This window comes from Poecilia reticulata, chromosome 17 (assembly GCF_904066995.2).
Source record: "Poecilia reticulata chromosome 17, P_reticulata-male-v2, whole genome shotgun sequence".
Lineage (NCBI taxonomy): Eukaryota > Metazoa > Chordata > Actinopteri > Cyprinodontiformes > Poeciliidae > Poecilia > Poecilia reticulata.
This window is the reverse complement of record NC_088846.1, coordinates 5,077,523-5,100,543: the sequence shown is the minus strand read 5'-3', so window position 1 is coordinate 5,100,543 and position 23,021 is coordinate 5,077,523. Positions and strand designations below refer to the sequence as shown.

General features: G+C 39.0%; 1 protein-coding gene across 2 annotated transcripts; it reads left to right on the top strand.

Annotated features, from left to right (window-relative positions):
• The first annotated feature begins 10,529 nt into the window (after window positions 1-10,529).
• Window positions 10,530-12,291, top strand: LOC103479039 (regulator of G-protein signaling 13-like). 2 transcript variants are annotated; one of them, XM_008433249.3, is made up of 5 exons: window positions 10,530-10,695; window positions 10,803-10,862; window positions 10,951-11,012; window positions 11,109-11,275; window positions 11,386-12,291. In XM_008433249.3, the coding sequence occupies exons 1-5, from the start codon at window positions 10,556-10,558 to the stop codon at window positions 11,569-11,571; spliced, it is 615 nt and encodes a 204-aa protein (XP_008431471.3). In that variant the 5' UTR covers window positions 10,530-10,555; the 3' UTR covers window positions 11,572-12,291. The 2 variants fall into 2 exon arrangements, with proteins under 2 accessions (XP_008431471.3, XP_008431470.2); XM_008433248.2 differs by having other exon boundaries at window positions 10,531-10,695; window positions 10,800-10,862.
• Window positions 12,292-23,021: the final 10,730 nt, after the last annotated feature.

Sequence of the window (23,021 nt, the reverse complement as noted above, 5' to 3'; positions counted from 1 at the left end):
ACTGTGGTTTTTTTTGTTTAATGAAAATTATTCTGATTACTTCCCTAGAATTATCCCAAGGCCTCACAACTCTAATAACAAGCATGTGTTCAGTGATATATAGTTACTAACCTGATTTATGACTAAATCAACGTTACACAAGGATTAAAAAAAAAAAGTGCTTTTAATTCCAATTTTGCATTTTGGGTTAAGTGGTGATTTTAGATGTAGTTCAGTGTTGGTCTGTGCATGTCGGCCAGGTCTGCTTCTAGGTTTGTCCTGTGACTTGTTCAGGCTGCATCCCATATCCCATCTCTATGTCACTGAACTGCTGGGAAAGTTTCCCTAAAATAGATATGAAGACACAAACTGAGTGACCTTCTTTTGCGGTAAGTTTTTTTTTTTTTCCCAGCTCTGCAGATGTAGCCTAATTTCCATTTCACTTCTGTTTATTACCGATAAATCCTGTTTGACCACATCAGAGAAGTGACACACCTGCAAGGTTCAGTCTAATCAGAAAGCATTTCCAGTTACTCTCCTTTGGTATTTTTGTTGCATGCAGGCCAGACCATTTCATCCAACCCTGCCTTCCATTCATCCCTGAATCCCGACTAATGTGATGCATGTACCTCGCATTACATTTATAGTTTTTATGCTTTTGGTAGAAAGTGATTTCACAGACTAAAATTTAGGATCTCCGGCTCTGTAATCCAGTTAGCAATAGCAGGGGTCCTGGTTGCCTTCACCCATCAGCTGGTTCACCTGTAAGCTTCCATGTTCAGTAATGGAAAGGCATCACTGGAGCAGCAGGTGATGCTCACAGTTTCCGCTCCTTCATCACAAAGGTACGCTATCGTTTGTAGGTCAGGACTCTTCGACATGAAGTTCACTCATCCGTATCTTTACAGACTTTACAACTTTGAAAGCATAAAATTGCCCCAAATGTCACAGCATTCTGAATTATCAATAGATCCTTTTCACTAGAACTAAGAACAATACCGTGACATCATAATCCCTTCTGCACTAATCGTTATATTTGACACAATAGAGCTATAAAATCATTGAAATTCTTGGTAACTGCTGAACTGAGGCTTGCTTGTTTGAATGTCAGACAGAGACGCGATTTATCACACTTTAGTAACACTTCCCCATTGGTCTAGAATCTAGTCATGCTTTTTACACCATTGCATCCAAGGCTTTGCGTTGTCTTTGGTGAGGTAAGGCTTGCCGGTGGAAACCCAGTCTGAAGGCCACGTGAAAGTTTGAAGGGTTCTGAAGAAAGTGGCCGACCTCTTCACACGCTGTTGCGGAACGCACTGGGCCCGCTCTGTGATTGTACCGGGCCTACCGCTTTTTGGTCAGGCTGCTCCCAACACTTTCTGCTTTGCTATGATGCAGCAGACCGCTGTAGAATAATTAATTGTGAGGAAATTTCATGACTTGCCTTATTGCACAAGCGACATCATATCACCGTACCATGCTGCAGTTTATCTCCTGAGAGTTGTTTGAAGAGATGTTTATAGAAGTACTCTGCATGTCTAAGTGCTGATGTTTACACCTGTGACTGTGGACGTGATCTGATCACCTGAGGTAAATTATTTCAACACATCTGGCAGCACAGGGTGCCATCCAGTTACTACTGCTGCCTTGCAGCAAGAGGTTCCCGGGTTCAAATCCATCTCATCTCAAAATCCATGTTTTTGGCCACATTGAGTTTAGTTAGAAACCTTTGAGCAATGCTGGTGACGGTGGTAAGAGTTTGCGAAACAACTTTATGTTTTCCATCAAGCAGTTTTTAACCATTTTTTTTAACAAAGATTGGTTTTTAACCAGTCTTTATAGGTACTGTGAAGAATCGTCCAAATGTACATAATTCCTCACCGCGTTTTATAAACGCTCCCTTAAACGTATTCATGTCACCTGCAGACACAAAAACTGGGCAGTAGCACATTTCTGCATAGCACACAAACTTGTGACCAATCACAGCACACAACTGAGCTCCATGCCATGTAGTTTGACCCGGGCCTGGTGTAGAGAACAGGAGGACGGCGCAATTTTCATCATTCGACTCTCAATAAGAGCCAATTTTGATGTTTTGGAAGAAGTATGAGAGAACCTTTACTTGTATGTGTGTGTACGTGTGTGTGTGTGTGTGTGTGTGTGTGTGTGTGTGTGTGTGTGTGTGTGTGTGTGTGTGTGTGTGTGTGTGTGTGTGTGTGTGTGTGTGTGTGTGTGCCCAGGTTTGTCCTATGAGTCTGTGTGTTCCCCTGTGACGTACCGAGAAACTACCGGGGTTCCACGTGTCTCGTCTCATGGAAATTGAAGGACGGATGAAATGATGGTGTTACTTGTGGTTTTTCATGTTTTAATGTGTAATTCTGTGATGGTTCATCCTGACGACAAATGAGAGATGATGACCTCTGATCCAGATCATATATCTGACCAACCTCCTGCTGCTGGACATGATATCTTAGAGGAGTTTAATGACTCAGATTCCAAACAGGACCAGACCTTCATGGGCCACCAGGCCTTCTCTCCTCTCAGCAACTTCTCCTTTATTTAAGTCACTTTCAGACGACCTGATGGCTCGACAAACCACAGAGACCTTTCAGTAAAAGAACTGAAATCTTTTGTGTTTCTCAGTATTTACAGATACATCTGATGGTCATACCTTTGACTGTTTTTGTGATTGTTTTAGCACTTTGAGATTTTTAAAATGCAAGGTGCACTACAAATAAAATGTATGTGTTGTAGCATTTATCTAAAGAGTTTTTCATTGTAGTTCCTTTTTTACAGAGTTTTTTTAGGGACATATAAAGTAGCTACTGGAATCGTAGGCCTTAAAAATAAAACAAATTTGCCACGCGCCAATTCACAACATATTGTCTCAAGGCACTTTACAAATAAAGGTAATTCAATCCAATCATACATACATTCCACTTGAATCTAGTTATCAAACAGAGCATCAAGTTAAGTTCATTATTCAAATGTTTTCTCTCTGAGGAAACCCAGCAGATTGCATCGAGTCAGTGGATTGCAGCATTCACCCTCCAGGGCGAGCATGCAGCGGCGGTAGATAATGACTTGCACCATGAGGTAGAATTGCAGCAATTCCTCATACTGAATATGCATGTAGCGACAGCGGAGAGCGAAAGTTTCCCTGTAAGAGGAAAAAACCTGGGGATTGAGAAGACAGAAGACCTGATGTAGAAGTGCTTTCTTTGTTTGAGAGGTTAATGGCAGCAGTGGCTCCTTTAGCAGCTCATTTAGCAGCTTCCTCTGCTCAGAGTAACAAATGCATGGATTAGTTTTGCAACACCTCTCCTGTACAGCATGTTTCTAAGGTTAGCCGCATTCTTTAGGTGGGAGAAGTAAATCCCGGAAACCTGTTTAGTTTGGGATTTAAATGACATGTCCTGGTTAAAAGAAACAGCGAAGTTCTTTATGCTATTCCCAGAGGCCAGTTTAATGCCATCACTGTCAGAATTTAAAAGCTGAAATTTTACTGTCGTCCAGTTTATGTCTTCAAGACATCCCTGTAGTCTGCCTAACTGATCGGATTCATTTATGGATGTATGGATAAATATAGTTGAGTATCATCAGCATAACAGTGAACACTTATTCTGTGCTGTCTGATGATTTTATACATTATTATATACAAAAAAGAACTGGACAAAGCACAGAGCCCTGTGGCACTCCACAAGTAATCCTGTTGTGTGAAGATTCATCATTCATATGAACAAACTGGACAGTTTAAACCAGCATTGTTCTATTCCTTCGATACCCACATGTTCAGGCTGTTATGAGAGAATATTGTGGTCAACTGTGTGAAAAGCGGCACTGAGATCTAGCAAAACCAGAACAGATACAAGGCCATTATCTGAGGCCAGGAGAATATAATTCATAGCAAAGTGAAATGGCCCGAGCACTGGACCCTGTGGCTCTCCATATCAACCCTACAATGTGAAGATGATTTACCACCATGTGAAAACCAGCATGTTCAGGTTGACGTTCTCAAAAATGTGAGCTTCACGCTAACACTGTTCAACAGCTGGGGATTTTCAAACCCAGCAAAGTATTAAAAATAAGTTAAATCAGGATTACTATGCAAGTAAAAAATAAAATAAAAAATAGATTCTGAATTAAAAAAATTTTTTTAAAAGATATAATACAACATTAGAAAGTCTGGAAATATCTTAATTGAAAATAAGTTTACTTGGATAACACTGAAATGTTTATTGACAGTGTAATATATATTTGGTCAAAGTGAAAATGTCAAACAGCTAGCATTAGCACATGCTAGCTACTTAGCCTGCCACTGACTGGCGACCTGTCCTTTAGTGTGAACTAAAGTAAACTGCACAAGCACTTTCTCAACAGCATAAATGTCACATTTGGATTAAAAATATATATTTTTTTTAAACTACAACCCAGCAGTTGCTGTGTGTGATAAATAGCAAATCAAAAGCTAACAAGGGTTCCTAAAAATTCCACCCATCTGTTTAAGGAAGTAAAAATCATAAGTCAACATGAAATGCAACATTACACATGAAGACACAGTAAAGTGTCCAGTAGTTCTTCTTCTTTGGACATAAAAAATGTATGAGGGGAAATTCCTATAACTAAATCCTAACAGAGGCGTAAAGCCAAATGTTACTGAAGAAAAACAAACAGAAAAAAAAAAACAGAACTTCTATGAAAAAATTCAGTGTAAGATGGAAATGTTGAAGTTCAACTCATTGTCATTTTGCCTACAGCACTGGAACTGAGCTGCAGAATAACAAAGGAACTTCAGTTGACAGGTGTTGTGCAGCAGAGGAAAACACACCGGGTGACTGTTCCTCTGGAATTTTAGAAGCATGTTGGAAATCCAGAGAAATGACCAGCGGAGAGAGGAGCTCATGTTCAGCAGAGGAAGCAGCAGGAAGTGAAAAGTAGATCCAATCTCCACCCCACCACAGCTGAGACGTTGTAATGTAAGAAGCAGCCGCCATGACCCAGCTCAACAAATTGAAGAACTGAACTGTGTTTTACACAACTGAGTTGAGTAATTTGGTCAGGTCGCTGCTTCTTTTATTCCTCATTAACTTTTCCCCTAATTTTACACCTGTATATTTCATTTGGGTTTCATTTCACATAAAGTGATGTACAGCTGTTACAGTGAAATGGAAGAAATAGTACTCAGTTTACTTACAAGTAAGAATCTCATAAGTGTTTTCTATGTATTTAGATTGTCTGTGGCAGTACATGGCAAAACCATCTTACAGTGCAACTCAAAAGTCCAAAGTGCTTCGAGGAATGCGTCTACCACTAGCTTAGCTGCGTTTGCATTGACCTTAAATCGGAATTACGACAATAAATTTGCTCAATGTAAGTGTTTTTGTCAATTTTGAAAAAAGCTATTTACACCAGGATGAGGTGGCTGTTTCGGCTACATTGAAATGTGATCAACAACCGGATGTTACTACTGGCGAACAAGGTGAAGAAGACGATGGGAAGTGGTAGAAGGATCATTGAAGCGGCATGTGTTTTAAACGATTTATCGTGTGAACAGACTTATTCATATGTGATTTTAATTGGCATTTGGTTGTATTGGATTTTATTTGGGGGTCTCAGGGTAAAGGGGGTTGCTTGGTTACAAACTTTCACATTTGTACTTGTTAAAACAAAATTAACCACTGTATCTATGTCACTTTGTGTTGGCATATCACTTAGAACCCCTGCAAAAATAAACAGTTTTAACACTGTTCAAATAAATTTAAAGCCATTGTATTGACCTCGAAGCTCAAGGTTACCTCACTTTGTGCAAACCCCACCAGAGATCAACTCGGCTTTAGCAACAACAATCTTCAGCCTTGTTAAATATGGAAACACTGACATGTGTTGGTGGTCTAAGAGTCAGACCACATAACCACACTGCCCCGGTTTAGTTCCGATGATTGACCTTTGTTAGATGTCTCCCCCCTGCCGGTTCACCCCCATGTTTCCTGTCTGCCTCCGCTGGCACAGATTTAAGCCTCCAAAGAAGAATTAGAATGGAAACAAAGAGCAGTCACAGAAAGAATAGGCCCACACAGGGTGGGACGCAGTAATGAATGGGGGGGGGGGAGCGCAACCCAAGAGTTCCGGTGCAACCTTCAAGACTTGAAGTGACATAACCCCAACAGATGTGGGTTCAACATTGACATTTACAAAGCTTGAAGTCATGGGGAGGACAAGCTGGGGATCTGTGGAAGTAAATAATACACTTACCTTCATATGCATTAGGACTAAAATCTAAAAACTCGATAGCTAATCATGCAGAACCTGAGCACCCCCGAATCCCTCATACCGCCCACCAACCACCCCAACCACTGCCCCAACAGAAACGCTCATGCTAGCAAAGTAAGAAAATAGGTCGTAGTTGCAAAGGCCAAAGTCTTCTCACAGCTTAACTAATGTAACACTTTGATGTCTACGAAATTAACCACCCATTTTGCTGCAGACAGCACAACCGCACGGTCTATTTACGTTTCAGCACAAATAGATCACAGAACATTTACGGCAACGGTTTCGTCAATTAAACGAATGTTACTACCAGTTACTTTGAAAAAAATAGAACCAAGTGGACTTTTTTTTTTTTAAGCAGCATCAACATGAATGACAGCATGAAGATTTCTTTATAATAATCATGCAGAAAGTGTTTGGGCATTGGTACAATGTAGGAAAAACAGTTTAATAAGATTAACTTACAACTCTATTTGGATGAATTCAGTAACAATCTGTCCTTATGTCCTCAGACGTTTCCTTGTGACTGACCTCCCCTGTGTTTTAGAGTTGTTTCTTGCACAATTTTAGTAACTTTCGACAAACTTAATAAAAACTACAAAATGTTGTTTCAAGTTTTTGTAACCTGCCACTGGAGACAATGTACCACCTGCTGCGCTAAGATGTTTGCCGCAGCGGCTAAATTAGTGAGAATACCTCACAGAAAACACAGAGAACAAACTTTTTACAACAAAATGCAATGCAATTAGTTGATATAATAGTCAAATGGACTATTATTTCAACTAATAGTTGATATTAGTTGATATATACGCTTCCTATGATGTAAGCGTTCTAATTTTGACCTTTTTTTTTCTCAGAACTGCCCTAACAAACATCACTCATACAAAACAACATAGAAACAAGCTTGTAGAAGACCAAATCTACCGTTTGGTTCTTTCACATGAACGATGGGAACCAAAGAGCAGTTTCGTGCTGTTCTTTGTTTTTGTTTTTTTGTTTGTTCCCAAGCTCCTCCTTTGATACCCCACTGAGTGAGAGTGAGATCAGACTAAAGATAAGTAACATGCAAATAACGGATGACATCCAAGTTGGCCAGTTCATGTGAGTGCGTACTACACACCGGTCTCACACGGTAACACGATACACAACATTTCATTCGGAGTGGCTCATGACTCAAAACGTATCAGTGTCAGTATCCATTTATTCCAGATTCCCTTTTCGGTTCAACAAATAACTCGCAGTATGAAAGAATACAATTATTTATATAAAACTGAACATTAAAATCTCCTCCACATGTTGTATGGAATTACAATCAATATTTCCGAATTAGTCAAACCAGAATGAATGTATTTTTGGTACAATGTTTAGAATTCTGCAACGAGTGATTATTTCCTGAATTAAATGAGTTGTCAAAGTTAACTTGTTGCTTTTTTTAAAATAAACATAAAAGTGATTCAGTCTTTGAAACGTTTCTTTGAAAAGAATAACACTTTCGTGCCAAATTTTGCACAAACTTAGCAGGACGAAAGAAACTCCATTTATGTAGGTTGGAGTTTTAAACGAGTACCTTCAGAAAACACATGTACCATTTTCATTAACACATTATCTGGAAATATCATTTTAACAACCAAAAAAAATGCTGAGAAATATATTGCTAAAGCTTGTATTGCTAACTGAAGTTAGCATGGTGAATTAGAAAATCAGTTAAACTATCTATGGTTCAACAAATGTTTTCATTTTTACCATCTTCACAAATATTTACCATCTTCACAAATATTTTACCCTTTTGCTTTCAAACCTAGACATTATCATTATATTATATATATGTTCTTATTTGGATAGAACATGAAGGAAAATGAAGCCGTCTGCTATTAGACGTTTCATACATGTCAATTCAACTTTTGAAACTAGCACCAAGTTGCTAATATTTTAACAGACATTTTTGACTTTTGAATTTTTCTTATACTTCATTTTTGCAGAATGAGAGCATTCATTGCCTTATTGTCTTTAGTTTCAGTATGTCCTCATAGTTCTACTCATATTTGTTGCCGTCACTGCTTGCAAATTACCAGCTGACATCGTTCAGCTTGTCCTGTTTGTCTACCTCATATGCAAAGTACCTTTCAGACAACACTAATGTTTTTGCCTCTTCAGCTGGAGAAAGTCACAAAGATTCTGACCCAGAAATAGTTGCCAAGCTACAAAACCTTTAAAGATCCACCACCAGCTTTCTGTGTTGATGGGTCAGTCATCAAATCATTAAAGATGAAAACGACTCACTTCACATGGGTTGGAGTTACAAATAAGTACCTTCTGAAAAATCATTCATCATTTTCATTATCATATTGTACTGAGATATTGAACAACACCCCCTCAAAATGCAGAGAGATGTATTGCTTTTAGATTGCATTGCTAATAGTAGTTAGCATGGTAAATTAGCAAATCGGATTGTTCTTTTTGTGATATTTTTGTGAAGCTTAAGTTCACATCTACTTAGCAAAACACCTTAAAATAATTTGCCAAAAATGTCCCTGTTGGCAGATTTTTTGTAGCTCATATAGATAATTGTATTTTTTAAATTGCATTTTGGGAAGCTGAAATATGTGGATGTAATGCTATTAGCAAAGAAGCTAATTCAGGGGTGACATTCATTTTCTTTGGAGCTAATTGGTTGTAACCCCATTAGCTGAGTCCTGCATAATAAGACATATTTGATATTATTGAAATAGTGGTTTTAGAGGGAATCTGACGTCTTTGTGCATTGCAGCTACTCGGTTATAATCCCTAACATACATGAATACGCTGTACAACGTAAACAGCCACCAGCAATTCTTTCTTATCAAGGATTCAAGGATTTTTTTATTGTGATACCATTTTGCTTGCTTGTGGTACGAAATTTGGACTCAGTTCCCAGATTAAGAAATTTACTACACAAAACAATAAATAAATGAATAAATAAATAATAAAGTCATTTATGTGACGTGTAGATATTTGTGAGAGTGAATAATTTATGAAATGAAGCTGTACTTGGTGCAGCTTGAGTTCAGGAGTCTGATGGCTGAAGGGAAAACTATTTTAAATTTAAAACTATTTTCTGCTTCTGTTCACACAGCAACTTCTTCAAATTTGACAAAGTTTTGCCTACTGGTGGTCAGTAACCCTGCCTTACAGCTGATTCATATATAACAATTTTTGTGCGTTAGTTTTCTTTTTTTCTTTTTTTGTAGTTTGCTCAGGGCCTTCTCCAGATAACAGGAGGGCTCAGTGCCAGTGAGCAGAAAATGAACTGACAAGCAGAAGCTTATGCTTTTAAGTAGAACACAACTTGTTGGGCCCCATACGGCTTTCCTTTGGTACTTGAGGCTCAGACACAGGCAGGCTGTGCACAGCTGCAGACTCAGACTTTGGGTTACATGAAGTTTTGTTTTTTTTCTTTAAGCATTTGACCTAGAAAGGCAGACTTTCTAGAAAATGTGCCACCAAGTTTGACTGCTGAGAAAATACAAGCTCATAAAGCTGGCATTGCATTTTCACAAAATTATCCAACACCTTGACTAAAGCAAACAAAAATAAATTATTACCTTCTGCTGCAGGTTAGCTAACAGTTAGCAACCAGAAGCTAAAGTTCAAAACGTGACTTGCAAAATTACTTTTTGGTCTAAGTGAGGTTTAAAGTCATTTCTTGTAGTTTCACTCACATGTTGATTTCACTTCAGAAAAGAAAAAGCTATGAGAGAAACACAACCAAACAGTCAGTAGGGTTGCAAACAGCTGGCAACCAGAAGCTAAAATTCAAAACAGGACCTGCAAAATGACTGAATAATTTTGGGCAAAGTGAGGCTTAAAGTCACTTCTTGTTGATGCGCTATCATTTGCAAATAAAAAGTAAGTTATTTCCACTAAAGAAAAAATAAAACCCTGAGAGAAACATTAGTGGTCAAGTATGAAGGGGTTTAGATATCTCTCATTCAAATTTAACAGTAGATTTAGGTGCTGGAATGACTTCAGTATCTTGTTGTCCAAATCCTATAATAGTGACACTGCCTCCGAAGGCAAAGCAACAGAGATACTGAAGCATTTGCCTATGCTGCTGAATGTTCCACCTGCGAATTTGCATCTCCAGACCTTAAGCCAAACAATGCAGGTTGGAGTACAGTTCAGTCAGACAGCTGAAGCTCTATGCCGCACGTTTTGCGCGGATGTTTGCGTCATCCACAACTTCCTCTTTGCGTGTGGTTTGTTCAGAGTTGCAGCTCTGACGTTGACTTCTGTACATATATAGAGTTGCTGCGCGGGCTCAGGGAAACAGATGCAGTTGGAGAACTCTGAGAGCAGCCTACCGAAAGAAACTGCACATGTACAAAGCGCTGTTGCCATGCCAAGTCTAGCCACATTGACACCGCCGCAACACCTGAACATGGACATCGACAAGAAAGCTATTGGATACAGGTAACTATTTTATTCCAAATGAGGCTTTCTCTTTACATTTCTGCTGATCACATGTGATTTTTCAGTGAAGTGACTCTTGCTGTCTTATGTTTCTCATTGTTTAGCAGTGGAGGAAACCTAAAGTCTCGGCTTCAGTGTAAATTATCTCAATCATCCAACACAGAGGAGTAAGTTAAGAAATCTTTCACCGTGAAACTCAACATCTTCATTATTGCTCCTTTCACGTGTTAGTAACAACACGCTCTCCTTTTGCAGGCTCTGTTTTGAAGAGATGTCCCAGTGGTCACAGTCACTGGAGAGACTTCTGTCCTCCAAATGTAAGTTGGCCAATAAGACATCTGGTACGCAAATCCTCTACTTAGTATCCCTCTTGAACGTTGACTCATTGCTGCTTGCTTTCCCAACCCGTGCAGATGGGATGAAAATATTCCAGGCCTTCCTGAAGTCGGAGTTCAGTGATGAAAACCTGGAGTTCTGGGTGGTGTGTGAGGACTACAAGAAGATCAAGTCTTCCTTCAGAATGTCCTCAAGGGCCAAAAAGATTTTCAAACTCTACATCCAAGCCGAAGCTCCCAGAGAGGTATGCAGAGTTTTTTTTTTTCTTTTAACTGGAAGAAGTTTTCTTTTTAGTACTTTTCTTAAAAGCCAGCACTGCTTCAGCAACTTATGTTATGTTTCTTTAAATTCCAGATCAACATCGATCACAAGACCAGGGAGGTAATCAGGACCAACATGAAGGTTGCGTCCGCAGTGTGTTTCGAAGAGGCCCAGAATATTGTCTACGGGTTAATGGAGAAGGACTCATACCCACGCTTCCTAAAGTCGGACATTTACAGGACTTTGCTGGACTCTACATCGACCCCAATGAGGATGTAAAGAAAACACACGCCAGAGGCTTCGCTGTACTGTAAAGCAGTGTGAAATGCTTGGACGGACTGAGAAGAAGTGCTATCGAGATCCGGGGGTTCGTCGACCCGTCAGACTCGATCTAACACGTTCACCGAAATGCCTGGACTTTCCTCTATAGTCTGAGAGCTACTTAGGGATTCTCTTTACCACGTATCACTCTGCTTGGGCCATGTTTGCTTGTAAAAACAGTTACGTATGCAGATCTGAACTGTCTCCTAAGCTAATATGGGTCTCTGCTCAAAATGCGACTCTGAAACCGCAGCTGATCCGGATGGAGCTGGAAAGCAAGAGACTTCCCGAAGAGGCGATGACTGTGCAATGAAAATGCTGGGGACTTTCTGAGAGTGACAGTTGAAACTAGACAGAACCCCTTCCACCCAAAATGAAAGCGCACACTGGGGTAGTTATCTACAATTTGCACTTCCATTCAGGTTTTTTATCGCACTAAAGCAATAGCTAAGTAGATGCTATCAGAGGTGTGTTTTTTTGGGGTTTTTTTATCTTTATGCACAATTTTATGCATTCAAAATGTTTCCATTCTGACATCAGACTCACTGAGCTGATATGTAACAACTGTAATGAAATGATATAAGCTATTTGTTTTATATGTACTTGGGGGATGTGGGGGTGTAAATGTAAATATTCAAAAATATTTGTGGTGTTTAATAAAAAAATTTAAAAAACATACTTGGACTCAAAGGCAGGTGTTCTGAAGTGCACTCTGATTCAAATCTGTATTCATCAGACAGGCGGCCGCAAAACGAGGTCAGGCGTAAGAATCGCATCGCCTCAACACAACACAGGAAGCAACCCAGTCGCTAATTCATTCAGTTCTTTCTCCTCATTCATTCATTCATCTACTTACTCATCCGCAGAGTTTTTACCACCCAGCAGTTTAGAATTGTTCAAAGTGGCAGAATGTACAGAAGTGACGTGACTGGTACATCCGGAACAACGAAACAAGCTAGTACAAAAAAAAAAAACCCAGAAAAAAACTAAACAAAACACTGATTTCAGTGATAAATTCAGTTTGTGTTGACCCAGTTTTCACATTTGAGTTCTTAACGTCTCAACACTCCTGCTTTGTTGTTGCCTTTTCTAAAGTAAGAAGATACCAGTCCTATCAGCCCCGCTAGCATCACACACCTCTCTGTGTGCTGGTTAAACAAATACTGCGGCGCAGCCGCCAGGCTAGCATGAAGCTGATACGACCCGTTACAGACATAAACAGATTCAATTTACTGCCGCACAAAAACAAAACTGCAGATATACACTTAAAGATACTTCACTCCACCCAGAGCAGGAATTAGAACAAACTTAGTATTCAGAGAGATTCCTACTAGCTTCTAGAGAAACTACTCTACCTTAGATCAAATTTAGCTTTAAGCTAATAACATCGGAGCAAGACGTAGAGAAACTGCTGTTAGTTTACAAATCTAGAACAAACTTAGAAAGTACCATCTAATTTTATCAGAACAAGAATCCAGATAAACTCATACTAGTCTATACAGTCTACTTATTCTTATTTTTATTAAACCAATATGTAGTTTTATATGTTTTTTTCTTTTGCTCTTTCCTTTGGTTTGTTGTTTTGTTGTATTTCCTTCTAATCATTTGAAGCACTTTGAAATGCCTTGTTACTGAAGATGTCCTATATAAATAGAATTACTTTACCTTACGTCTTCTGGGGCCGACGAATCTGGAGTCCCCACTTTAAACCTGTCCTACATTTGAGCATTTTGCTACCGTTTCAAAAGATGAGCATTGTTGTTAAAATGTTTCGTTGCTTCTGCAATAGCTTCCGATATTAAAGCGCCTCAAAACTGCAAAATCGAGGCATTTTTAAATAATGCTGTTCTCTAGGCAAGCACAAATGATACAGAAGTAAAACAAAAACATTAACTTTTATTTTAGGATGTTTCCTTTCAACAGAAACGCTAACAGCATACCCATGAGATTAAATAAATATACACATATGACTTCTTGGAAAAACCCTCCCGAACCCACAGAGGGACAAAGGTGTCAAGAAAATGGATGGATGGATGGATGGATGGATGGATGGATGGATGGATGGATGGATGGATGGATGGATGGATGGATGGATGGATGGATGGACGGACTTCTTGGGAAAAAAAAAGTTGTCATGTTGCCACATTAAAAATGAATCATTTGAATTGATCTCTTAGACTGCAACCCAACATTCTCCATTATTATTATTATTATTATTATTATTATTATTATTATTATTATTATTATTATTATATTCACAGTTGTGATTAGAGCTGGGTATGTTTTCCAGAGCAAACCTGAGCATTATTTTGAGTTTTCTTAAAGGAAACTTTAAGCTACATAACAAGTTAAATACTTGAATTATATATGAATATATATATGAATTTTTTAATTCATATATTCAGATTATATGAATTAAAAAATTGAAATATTCTGACCCGACTGAACACTATCCAACAGCGTGAACTCACACGGCTTTCTCACCAACTAATTACTCCACATTCCAACCCTAGTGGTATGAAGCCATGCTCTCCATGCAGTTGAGGTTGAGCTAATCGCTTTAGCGCGTTGCTCTGTGGGAAGAGTGTCATGCTGCCTTCCTTGAAAATAAAAGTTGGCTTCTCTTTTGAGCAATCTTGCTCTCACTTCATCACCCCCAAGATTACAGGTGGCTCGTTTCTTAGACAACACATTGTTTGGAGTTTTATTTTTGTAGGATCACATCTCACACTCCTTCTGAACTGCTGGTGGAACCTGGATTCTGTCCCTCGTGGAGTTAAAGGGTCATGTGTATCTGGAAAAAAAATGTTTGTGGCTGTCTCAGGTGACTTTCATCATTTTCTATTTTTTTACTCCTGGTTGACCTGACCTTGTGGGGTTATGACATAGAGCTGTTTGACACAAATTGCATTTTATCAAACCACCATTTTATACCCACCAGGGGAACATTTCATACCTGATTTGGCAACTAATGATTTTAAATACTTTTTATGATCTCAACAGTTTATTATAAGGAAATATGGTTAAATAATTGAATCCTTTCTACCAGTAGGAAAGTAATTTGGTTTGATTGGGGGTCAAATTCTGTAATTTAAAAGTTATCTGTGCTGAGGGGGAATCACAACCAAAACTGGGTAAATTATAAAGTTTTCAAAAAATGAATGACTGTCTCAATAATTCATAAAAAAAAAAAAATTGAAATGAATTAACCACAAAGAAAAAGAGTTTGGTTGTCATTAGCTGCATTTCCATTAAGCATAAAATTGCGAATTACTAACATAAATTCGCAGAGTGAAAACGGCAATTTAAAAAAGAAACTCGCGATTTTTGATGAAGCATTTTTGCACTAGGATGAGGTTGTTTTAAGGTGTATCAAAATTTCTATATTTCACAAAACTGCAGCACAAACACTTTTTCGCATCACACAATTCACGTTGCTACTGGCGAAAAGAAGATGACAGGAAGTGGCAGGATGATATTTTTGGACATTAGCGGAATACTGACAATGTTTTGTGAACATTTCTAGTGGAAACACAGCTAATGGCTCAGGGCACGTGTATCAAACTCAAGGCCTGGGAGAAAAATCTGGCCAGCTGTAGCTTCATATGTGGCCCTCCAGACTCCAAATTACATCAATAAGTCCTTCCAGTTTTTAACAAATCTGCAAAATTCACACATCAACAAATCTCCAATTGGCTGCAAATTTTCTCAAAATTAGTCAAAAACATGGAGCTCAAGTGCTTCAACCTCACTGGATGTCAAGTTATAATCCATAATCGATAAACCAAATAAAAAGTCACATTTAACATCATACATTACAGCAAATATCCTAAAAAATTCCTTAGAAACATTTCTATATCGGCACCGCAAAATGTACTATTTTGATTGCAAAAAACACTGAAAGAATAACACGGAGCAGTTTAATTGGTTTTATTAAGATATTCTGGCACAACTGACCCTGGTTTAGGACATAACCTTCAACATTTTTCCACCCTGGGAAACTGATGGAATGGCGGAGCAAAAACCCATAGCTCATAGTTGCTCACTAACCAAAATACAGTGTTTCATGCCTCCTTCTATCAGTTCGTTTTGTTTTATATTAATGCCAATGTGTATTTAAAGACACAACTTTTGAATTTTGAAAACCTTTACAAAAAACATCATCAGAAATTTCGCAGCCCCCAGGTTGAAGACCTGTGGTTGAGGGTCATGTTTTCCTCAAAAGTAAAAAAACAGACAGGACAAGGTGTGGAGTGGAGCTTCTCCATCTTTAAACATATAGATAGTGTTGATACATTTCTGTTTTTTAGAATGGTCACAGCTTAAAAATTATAACTTTTGTGTTGCACTCTGTCAAAGTGCTCCGTATTTGCCTAATAAATAGTTTTGTCTTTCTTAATGCTTCCGCCTACACAGGATCTGTTATCACGTCAGCTTTGCTGTAATGCTTCTTTTTTTTGCTTTGTTTTTTTGGGGGCTTCATGTTTCTGAATGGGCTTTATTCCTCACTACGCTACAGACCTGCTCGGTTGGTTTACCATTCAGTCTCCTGTTTATCAGAACAGGAAACAAGCCTCATCTTCACAAATTTTTGTCTTTGTACAGCAGAAAGGATTAAAACTGAAACTGCATCTATATGAGATGGGGGGGGAACACCAAAAAGGAAGTTTATCTGTGAGAACGCAGCAGGTATCAGTCTGTAAAAGGTTACAAAAAAAACTTAAAGAGGAAGTGTTTCGGGCCTGACTGTTTCACCACATCCTCTTTTGATCTTGTTCATGTACTTTTGAACGAGCGCAGACGACGACAGTCACATACGCAAGTTTTCAAAAAATATGTATACATTCCAGAAACACTTTTATACTGAAATGAGCAAAAAAAATCGTAGCATTGAAAGCCCCTCAGTCATTCATGTTCTTGCCAAGCGAGGTTTCAGAGATGTTAAAATCGTCCTCGAGGTAAAAATAAAAAAAGTCCAGCACATGAGATGGAAAGTGCTACAAAAATTTGAAGTGTTTTTGGTCGTCACTTCAATCGAGACAAAGTATTTACTGGGATCAAATTACCTGTAAGTACGATGCGGCTGGGATGCTGTCGGACCAGTTAGACAAAGCGGCCTTTGTTCTAGGTGTGTTTCACAGGCAGGTGAGAGTTGCCAGGTGGAAACTTGGTGCCAGATAAAGATCAGCCTCGATCAGTCAGGATTAGAAATGTGTATTTTCAGGGATAGCAGGTGAAAAGTGGGGAGTTAGATGTAGCATAGACAGACAGAAAGAATAAACAGTAAGGAAACGAGATGGAATGATTAAACTAAAGGCGATATCACAGTATGCAACAAGTTCTTTAAAAGACAGAGTTAGTTAAAGTAAGATAAAAGCAACGTAATGAGTTGCATTCCCAACCAAACCTTCGGGGTTTTTGGACATTTTTTTTAAATGCAGTTGCTTTATTTTAGCCAGTTTTTGCTGGCTGTCTCATGCCCCCACCAACACAAACACCAAAAACAAAAAACAGAAGTGCCTCTTTTTCATATTTTCACTTTCTGTTCCAGCTAAAATCAGTCCAGACTCCACAGGCAGACGTCCGTCTATCAGAACATGAAATGTTAGCGATATCTGCTTTCATCCGTTTTTTTTCTAAAGACCATCCTGCAGCAGCTCTTAAAAACAATTCCAAAATCTGTGAAGCAGTCAGAGTTCATGCTTCAACATAAACACGATGTCTTCTGCATGCGGAGCAGAAAATGCAACGACCGAAGTCTTGAGTACCTTACAAAGGTATTCCAACACTTTAAACTTCTGCATTCAGTCATGTTACAACCACAGACAGGCCTCTGCATATCTGCCTCTGCTGCCAGGCACGTGCACAAAGCATCGTTTGCATCTTCTGACCTTTACGCAATGTTTTGAATAGCTGTTGAGCACTTTCCCAACATTTTGCAACACTTTGTCTTGCCATGTTGTGTGTGTTGTTTGGTCACATGGTACAGTATATTTTGTCATTTAACCATAAACCAGTACAAAATTTCACATAATTGAAGATTTTATGTGGGATGATTTTCTTCAACAGGGCATAGAGAAGATGGTCAGAGTTGGTACGAATATGGATGAAGTTAAAGTGCATACAACGCAATAGTGCAAGAAAATCAGGTAGAACTAGACACTTCAAATTCATTCACAATTAAATGTAGAGTGCATCCAGAAAGTATTCAAAGTGTTATCCAAGTTTGGAACCAGCAGGAGTCTTCCTACAGCTGGAAGTCTAAGCTAGGTGACTTGGGGAGGAAGGAGACCAAGAACCCAATGGTGTCTCTGTCAGAGCTCCAGAGTTCCTCTGTGGAGAGAAGAGAACCTTCCAGAGGGACAAACATCTCTGCATCGTTCTACCAATCAGGCCTGTATGGTAGAGTGGCCAGATGAAAGCCAAAGGCTTAATAAAAGTCACAGGGTAGCTCGTCTGGAGTTTGCCTACAGTCAAATAAAGGACTCTCGGACCAGAGGAAGCGAGATGCTCTGGTCTGATGAGACACAGATTAAACTCTTTGGCGTGTTTGGAGGAAACCAGACACAGATCATCTCCAGGCCAGCACCGTCCCTACAGTGGAACATGGTGGTTCTGGCAACATGGCATGGGTACGTTTTGCAGCAGCGCTAAAAGACTGACTCGTCAGGACAGACGAATTAGTCAGATGGACTGGTCAGACGAATGCAGCGTCCAGAGACATCCTGGATAAAAACCTGCACTCTTGACCTCCAACTGGGGCGACGGTTCCTTGTTCAGCAGGACAACGACCCAAAGCACGTGGACAAGGTCTCTAAGAAGTGACCTTAGAACCTCTCTGGGAACATACTGGTGGGTCTAAACCAGGGTCCAGACTTGAATCCGATTGAACATCTCTGGAAAATGGCAGACAGCTGTCTCTGATGGAAACTAGCAGCAAAAAGAAACAGACCAAACTGCCTAATGGTAGCTGATCTAAGCTGGTGGCTTTATATTCAAAAAGACTTGAGGCTGTCAAAGGTGGATCAGCAACATATTAAGAAAGGGTTGTGAAGGCTTAACTCAGGGGTCTCAAACTCAATTTACCTGGGCTGCTGGAGGCAGTCTGGGTGAGGCTGGGCCGCATAAAGGATTCCACAAAAAACATTTAAAAATATCCTCAAATGTCATCAACATTTAATTATTTCTCCAAAACATGAACTGCAGACTTTGGCTTTGACAAAGACATGATGAGGATGTGACAAAATTTAGTTATTCCACATGGCGTCGCTCTTGTTCTACGTTTCATAGAAGTCTTTAGCCAGCTAGCAACATATGGAGAATGTCTCGACGGGTGACGTCATTACCGTTTCTCCTTCTCACAACAGCACGGCGGATGACGAACAGCCCGGTTTGATCGTGGCATTTATTAATGGTAGAAAGTACCGGAATGGTGACTGCAAAAACAGGCAACTGGTACCGGAATGGTCCATCATCCGCCACACTGTTGTTACAAGCGTAGTGTGCATGAAGTCAGTGTAGCTTAGCCAGGCACCGAATGTCAGCCATGACGAGGAACGGTGCTCGGCACTTCCTTCAGAGGTCTGCTCACCCTGTGGGCCGCACTAATATTATATTTTTATATCACGGTGGGGGCCATGAGACATCGTCCTGCTGGCCGCAGTTGGCGCGCGGGCCGCAAGAATGAGACCTCTGGCTTAACTGAATGTGATTTCTTGGTTTTTTTATTTTTAATAACTACAAATCACTCAAAAGTTTTTTATCCACATTGCCATAAAGAAGTACTTGTCAAACTTTGATATCTTTATAATAAGGCTGTACTCTTGAAATTGCTTGCTGGGCATCACACCGTTGGGTTGTAAATGAGGCTACTCGGTCCTATTGAGCAACTGTTCACTCGGGGTGTGCTTTTCACAACACCGTTTTGCAAAACAAGTGTTGTTTCCGTTCACATACCCACCGGTCCAAACCTCAGGCCTTGAGGAGTTGCTCAAAGCAGCCTGACGTTACGCAACAAAAATGTGAGAGGTGTCAAATTCGGTCAAATTCTGGGAAAAAGCTTATATTGTCCTGTGTCAGGTAACGTTGCTTTGTCAATGACAAAGAACATCCGACGATGTTTTGTCGGATGTTCTAGATCATGTAGGGTTTCATGCCGGTCCTGTAGAGATTGTGTCCGATATATTCCGGATCAGTGTTTCCCAGGCCTAGTCGTCAACGCACATTGCCCTGCATGTCTGAGGTGTTTCCCTGTTTCAACACAGTAGTTGCTAGAGGCAATGGGTATTAATTAACAGATTTATAAATGCCCCAGAATTAGCCAAAAGGCTGGACAATGAGTTATTTGACTGGCTAAAAACAAAGGTTGTAGAAACAAGGTTAAAATGACTTAACTATGTACATTTTGTCAGTAAATACAATCAATACAAACAGTAAATACAAAGCACTATAAGTGCAACACAATTATTATACAAAGTATAAGAAATAATTAAGACTAAATTAATCCTTCATCTAGATGGCAAACCAGATGGTGGGACTAGGAAAAGATACTTATTATTTCAAATGTTTTTACCTATCAGTTCTTTAATGGGGCAACATTATGTGTATTCCAGCCAAAATAAGTGCAATTTTATAGCACAGTCAAGTAACCATGTTAACTTCAGAATTTATTTTATTTTATTTTTTTGCCTAACCCACTTTTGACTGATGATTTTTCAGAGGTGATGATATTTCAACATTGATCCTTTCTTTACCAAGAAAATAATAATCTCTGAATCTACTGCGGCCTACATCAGGTGGAAAACACATGAACTACCCAGACTTCTGTCCAGCTGACTGGCAGAAAGAGCGCACATTAATGTTACCATGGAAACCCTGCCATAAAACGCCGGGCTCCGATGTGAATTGCAAATGAAAACTTGTAAAACTTTTCTTTCTCCCTCCGTAACCAGAGGTATATTACTGTGACCTTAATTGTCATGCAAATATGGCTTCTATATTTATTTCTGCAACAGGGATAATAAAATGTCTTATTTTAGAGCCATGCAGCTTTTATGTGCTGGCAAATTTTCCATACAGGCCAGAAAAGCTGACGCTGCAGGTTTCAGTTTTTCTGAGCCTTTGTTGGGCTTTTCACACATGAAGCAGCAAACTTTTATCAAATGTTCTGTTGTTAGATCATTTGCGAAGCTTTACATACAAAATAAATATCTTCTAGTTTTGCTTGTCTTTCACTCTTGGGTTTTCATATCAGACACAGATAATTAGTGTGCTTAATGTGCAACTAAACCTCAAAACAACGTTTTTTCTTTTGCTAAGAAAATGTCTAAATATGGTTCTATCTTTGTTTCTGTGCAAATTTCGATATTTCTGTGTAAATGTGCTTGTACTTCTAGATTGAGATCAGTTAGACGTTATAAAATCCACTTATCTTCCAAAACCCTTGAGATGTATAAAAAACCTTTCAACAAACTGGGTTATAATATAAAAACATAATTGGATCTTAAAAAAGGCAACATTAATAAGCCATGACCAAAGATCTCGCTGGTGACTAAAATTCTTTGTGCCAGTCTAAGGTCAGGTCAGTGTGTGTGCTGTTGTCTGTCAGTCTTGGTCATGAAGGACGTCATAAAGAGCCTCTAGTTGAATTTATTTTGATGAAAAGCAAAACTCCATCTAAAAGATATATTTAAAAAACCCTTACAGTTAAAGCTTCTTATACATCTATAGACCCACAGTTCAGTTTATGACCTTAGCAATAATAAGAGTTACTTTAAAATGAAATTTTCTCATAGATCTGCCGTGACTAAGCATGTTTCCATCAACGTTTTTTTTAATCCGTTTTTGAAGTATCGCATTAGAAAAGGTTGATAGAAAAGGCATAATTTAAGAAAACTTGAATTGTGCAATAGGTGGCTTTTTTTTTTACATATCTGTTAAAATTATCACCATGTCGTGTCGTGACAGTACAAGACAGATAATCTGTGAACCACTTAGTCAGAAACAACCAATCAGTCAGAGGGAGGGTCTACAGCTGGTTCACCACCTCATAATAACCGTAGAACCATAACCAAGAATGCTAATGCTAGTTAGCACGGCCACAGATGACTACAGATAAACGGTTTTCCTGGAAGTTGTTTCTCTGCCGTCAGCTCACTGAACAGCATTTACTGCGTTAATACGTTAAAGGAAATGGATTTGCTTTTGTCATAAAAGTTCTAACCTAAGAAAAAAAATCAAATTTCTAAGTCCGACTCTCCAGTTCTCTGAGATGTTAGCTCCATGCTAGTTTGCAGCCTCTACTTCCTGTTCCATCACAGCCATGTGTGTAGCATCAACACCTGAGGAAATTACGGTTTGTGCAGCCTGGTTGATTCTTTTCTAATTTGCATTTTTTATTTTATTTTTTTTCACTATTTTGCAAAAGTTGCTCAAAATTCACATAACTGAAGAAGAACAGAGAACTCAGTAGGCCCGTCTGCAGTCGGAGCAGAGAGGAGCCCCACTCCACTCTGCATGTGCAACACCACTAATTACAAAACGGGATGTAGATATAAGTTTTTATGTAGCCTAATATTGTCCTTTTTTCTGTGTATGTATCACAAGTAAATAAATCCCTGCTTTTATTAGCAGTCAGTCAACGTCGTGCCTTCCTAGCAAGTAAGGTTAAGTAAGGTCAGAGGCGTCAAACGGGCGAATCAGGTGTTTAAAACGTGTTTGTTTTGATCACATTTACCAACATCACTAGGGAAATGAATGAGTGATGACAGAAACCAGCATGGATTTAAAAAAAACAAACGGAAAAAAAAGTAATGTCTGGTGCAACTGGTTTTAAATTTGAAACTTATGATTGCATTCTGCTTGCTTGATTTGGATCCCTGTCTTGTGAAATGTCTTGAGAATATATATACATGAATTTTTGCTACAAGCTGATTTTCATTTAACTGAATTAGAAAATGAATGCTTACATCTTCAGAATTTGCATAATTTATTCTCTTTTCTGTTGCAAGGGGCCCATTAGAGTGCAGGATGTCATTTATGTTAGCTTTTTGGTAGATCCAAGACTAATTAAAGTGGAGTTTTAGTAGTTGATCAGTTTAACATAAATACATTATAACAAACTGCAGCCTAAAACCTGCAGCCTGGTTAGCTGGTATTTTAATCAGGAGATGCCTTCACTGATTTCTGTCACTGTTGGTCTTTTGCAACTGCTAAAAAAAACAAAAAAAAACTTCCTGATTCAGCAGACGCTGCAGATCTTGATCTGTTTCGCATTTGTCCGTGTTGCTGATCAAGTTCTAGAAAATGCAAGAAAATAAGAAAAATTGAACCTGCTGTATTATTATAATTTTTTTTTTACTTGTTTGTTTTTTACGAACCTGGCAGTGCAAACAGTCCCTGCTGTCACT

What these genes read in the sequence shown, in the direction of transcription:
- LOC103479039 (XM_008433248.2), top strand. Translation starts at nt 10,556, where the DNA reads ATGCAGTTGGAGAACTCTGAGAGCAGCCTACCGAAAGAAACTGCACAT. An exon ending in AAGAAAGCTATTGGATACAG is followed by an intron (nt 10,696 to 10,799) that starts GTAACTATTTTA and finishes CTCATTGTTTAG; the next exon opens with CAGTGGAGGAAACCTAAAGT. An exon ending in CAATCATCCAACACAGAGGA is followed by an intron (nt 10,863 to 10,950) that starts GTAAGTTAAGAA and finishes CTCCTTTTGCAG; the next exon opens with GCTCTGTTTTGAAGAGATGT.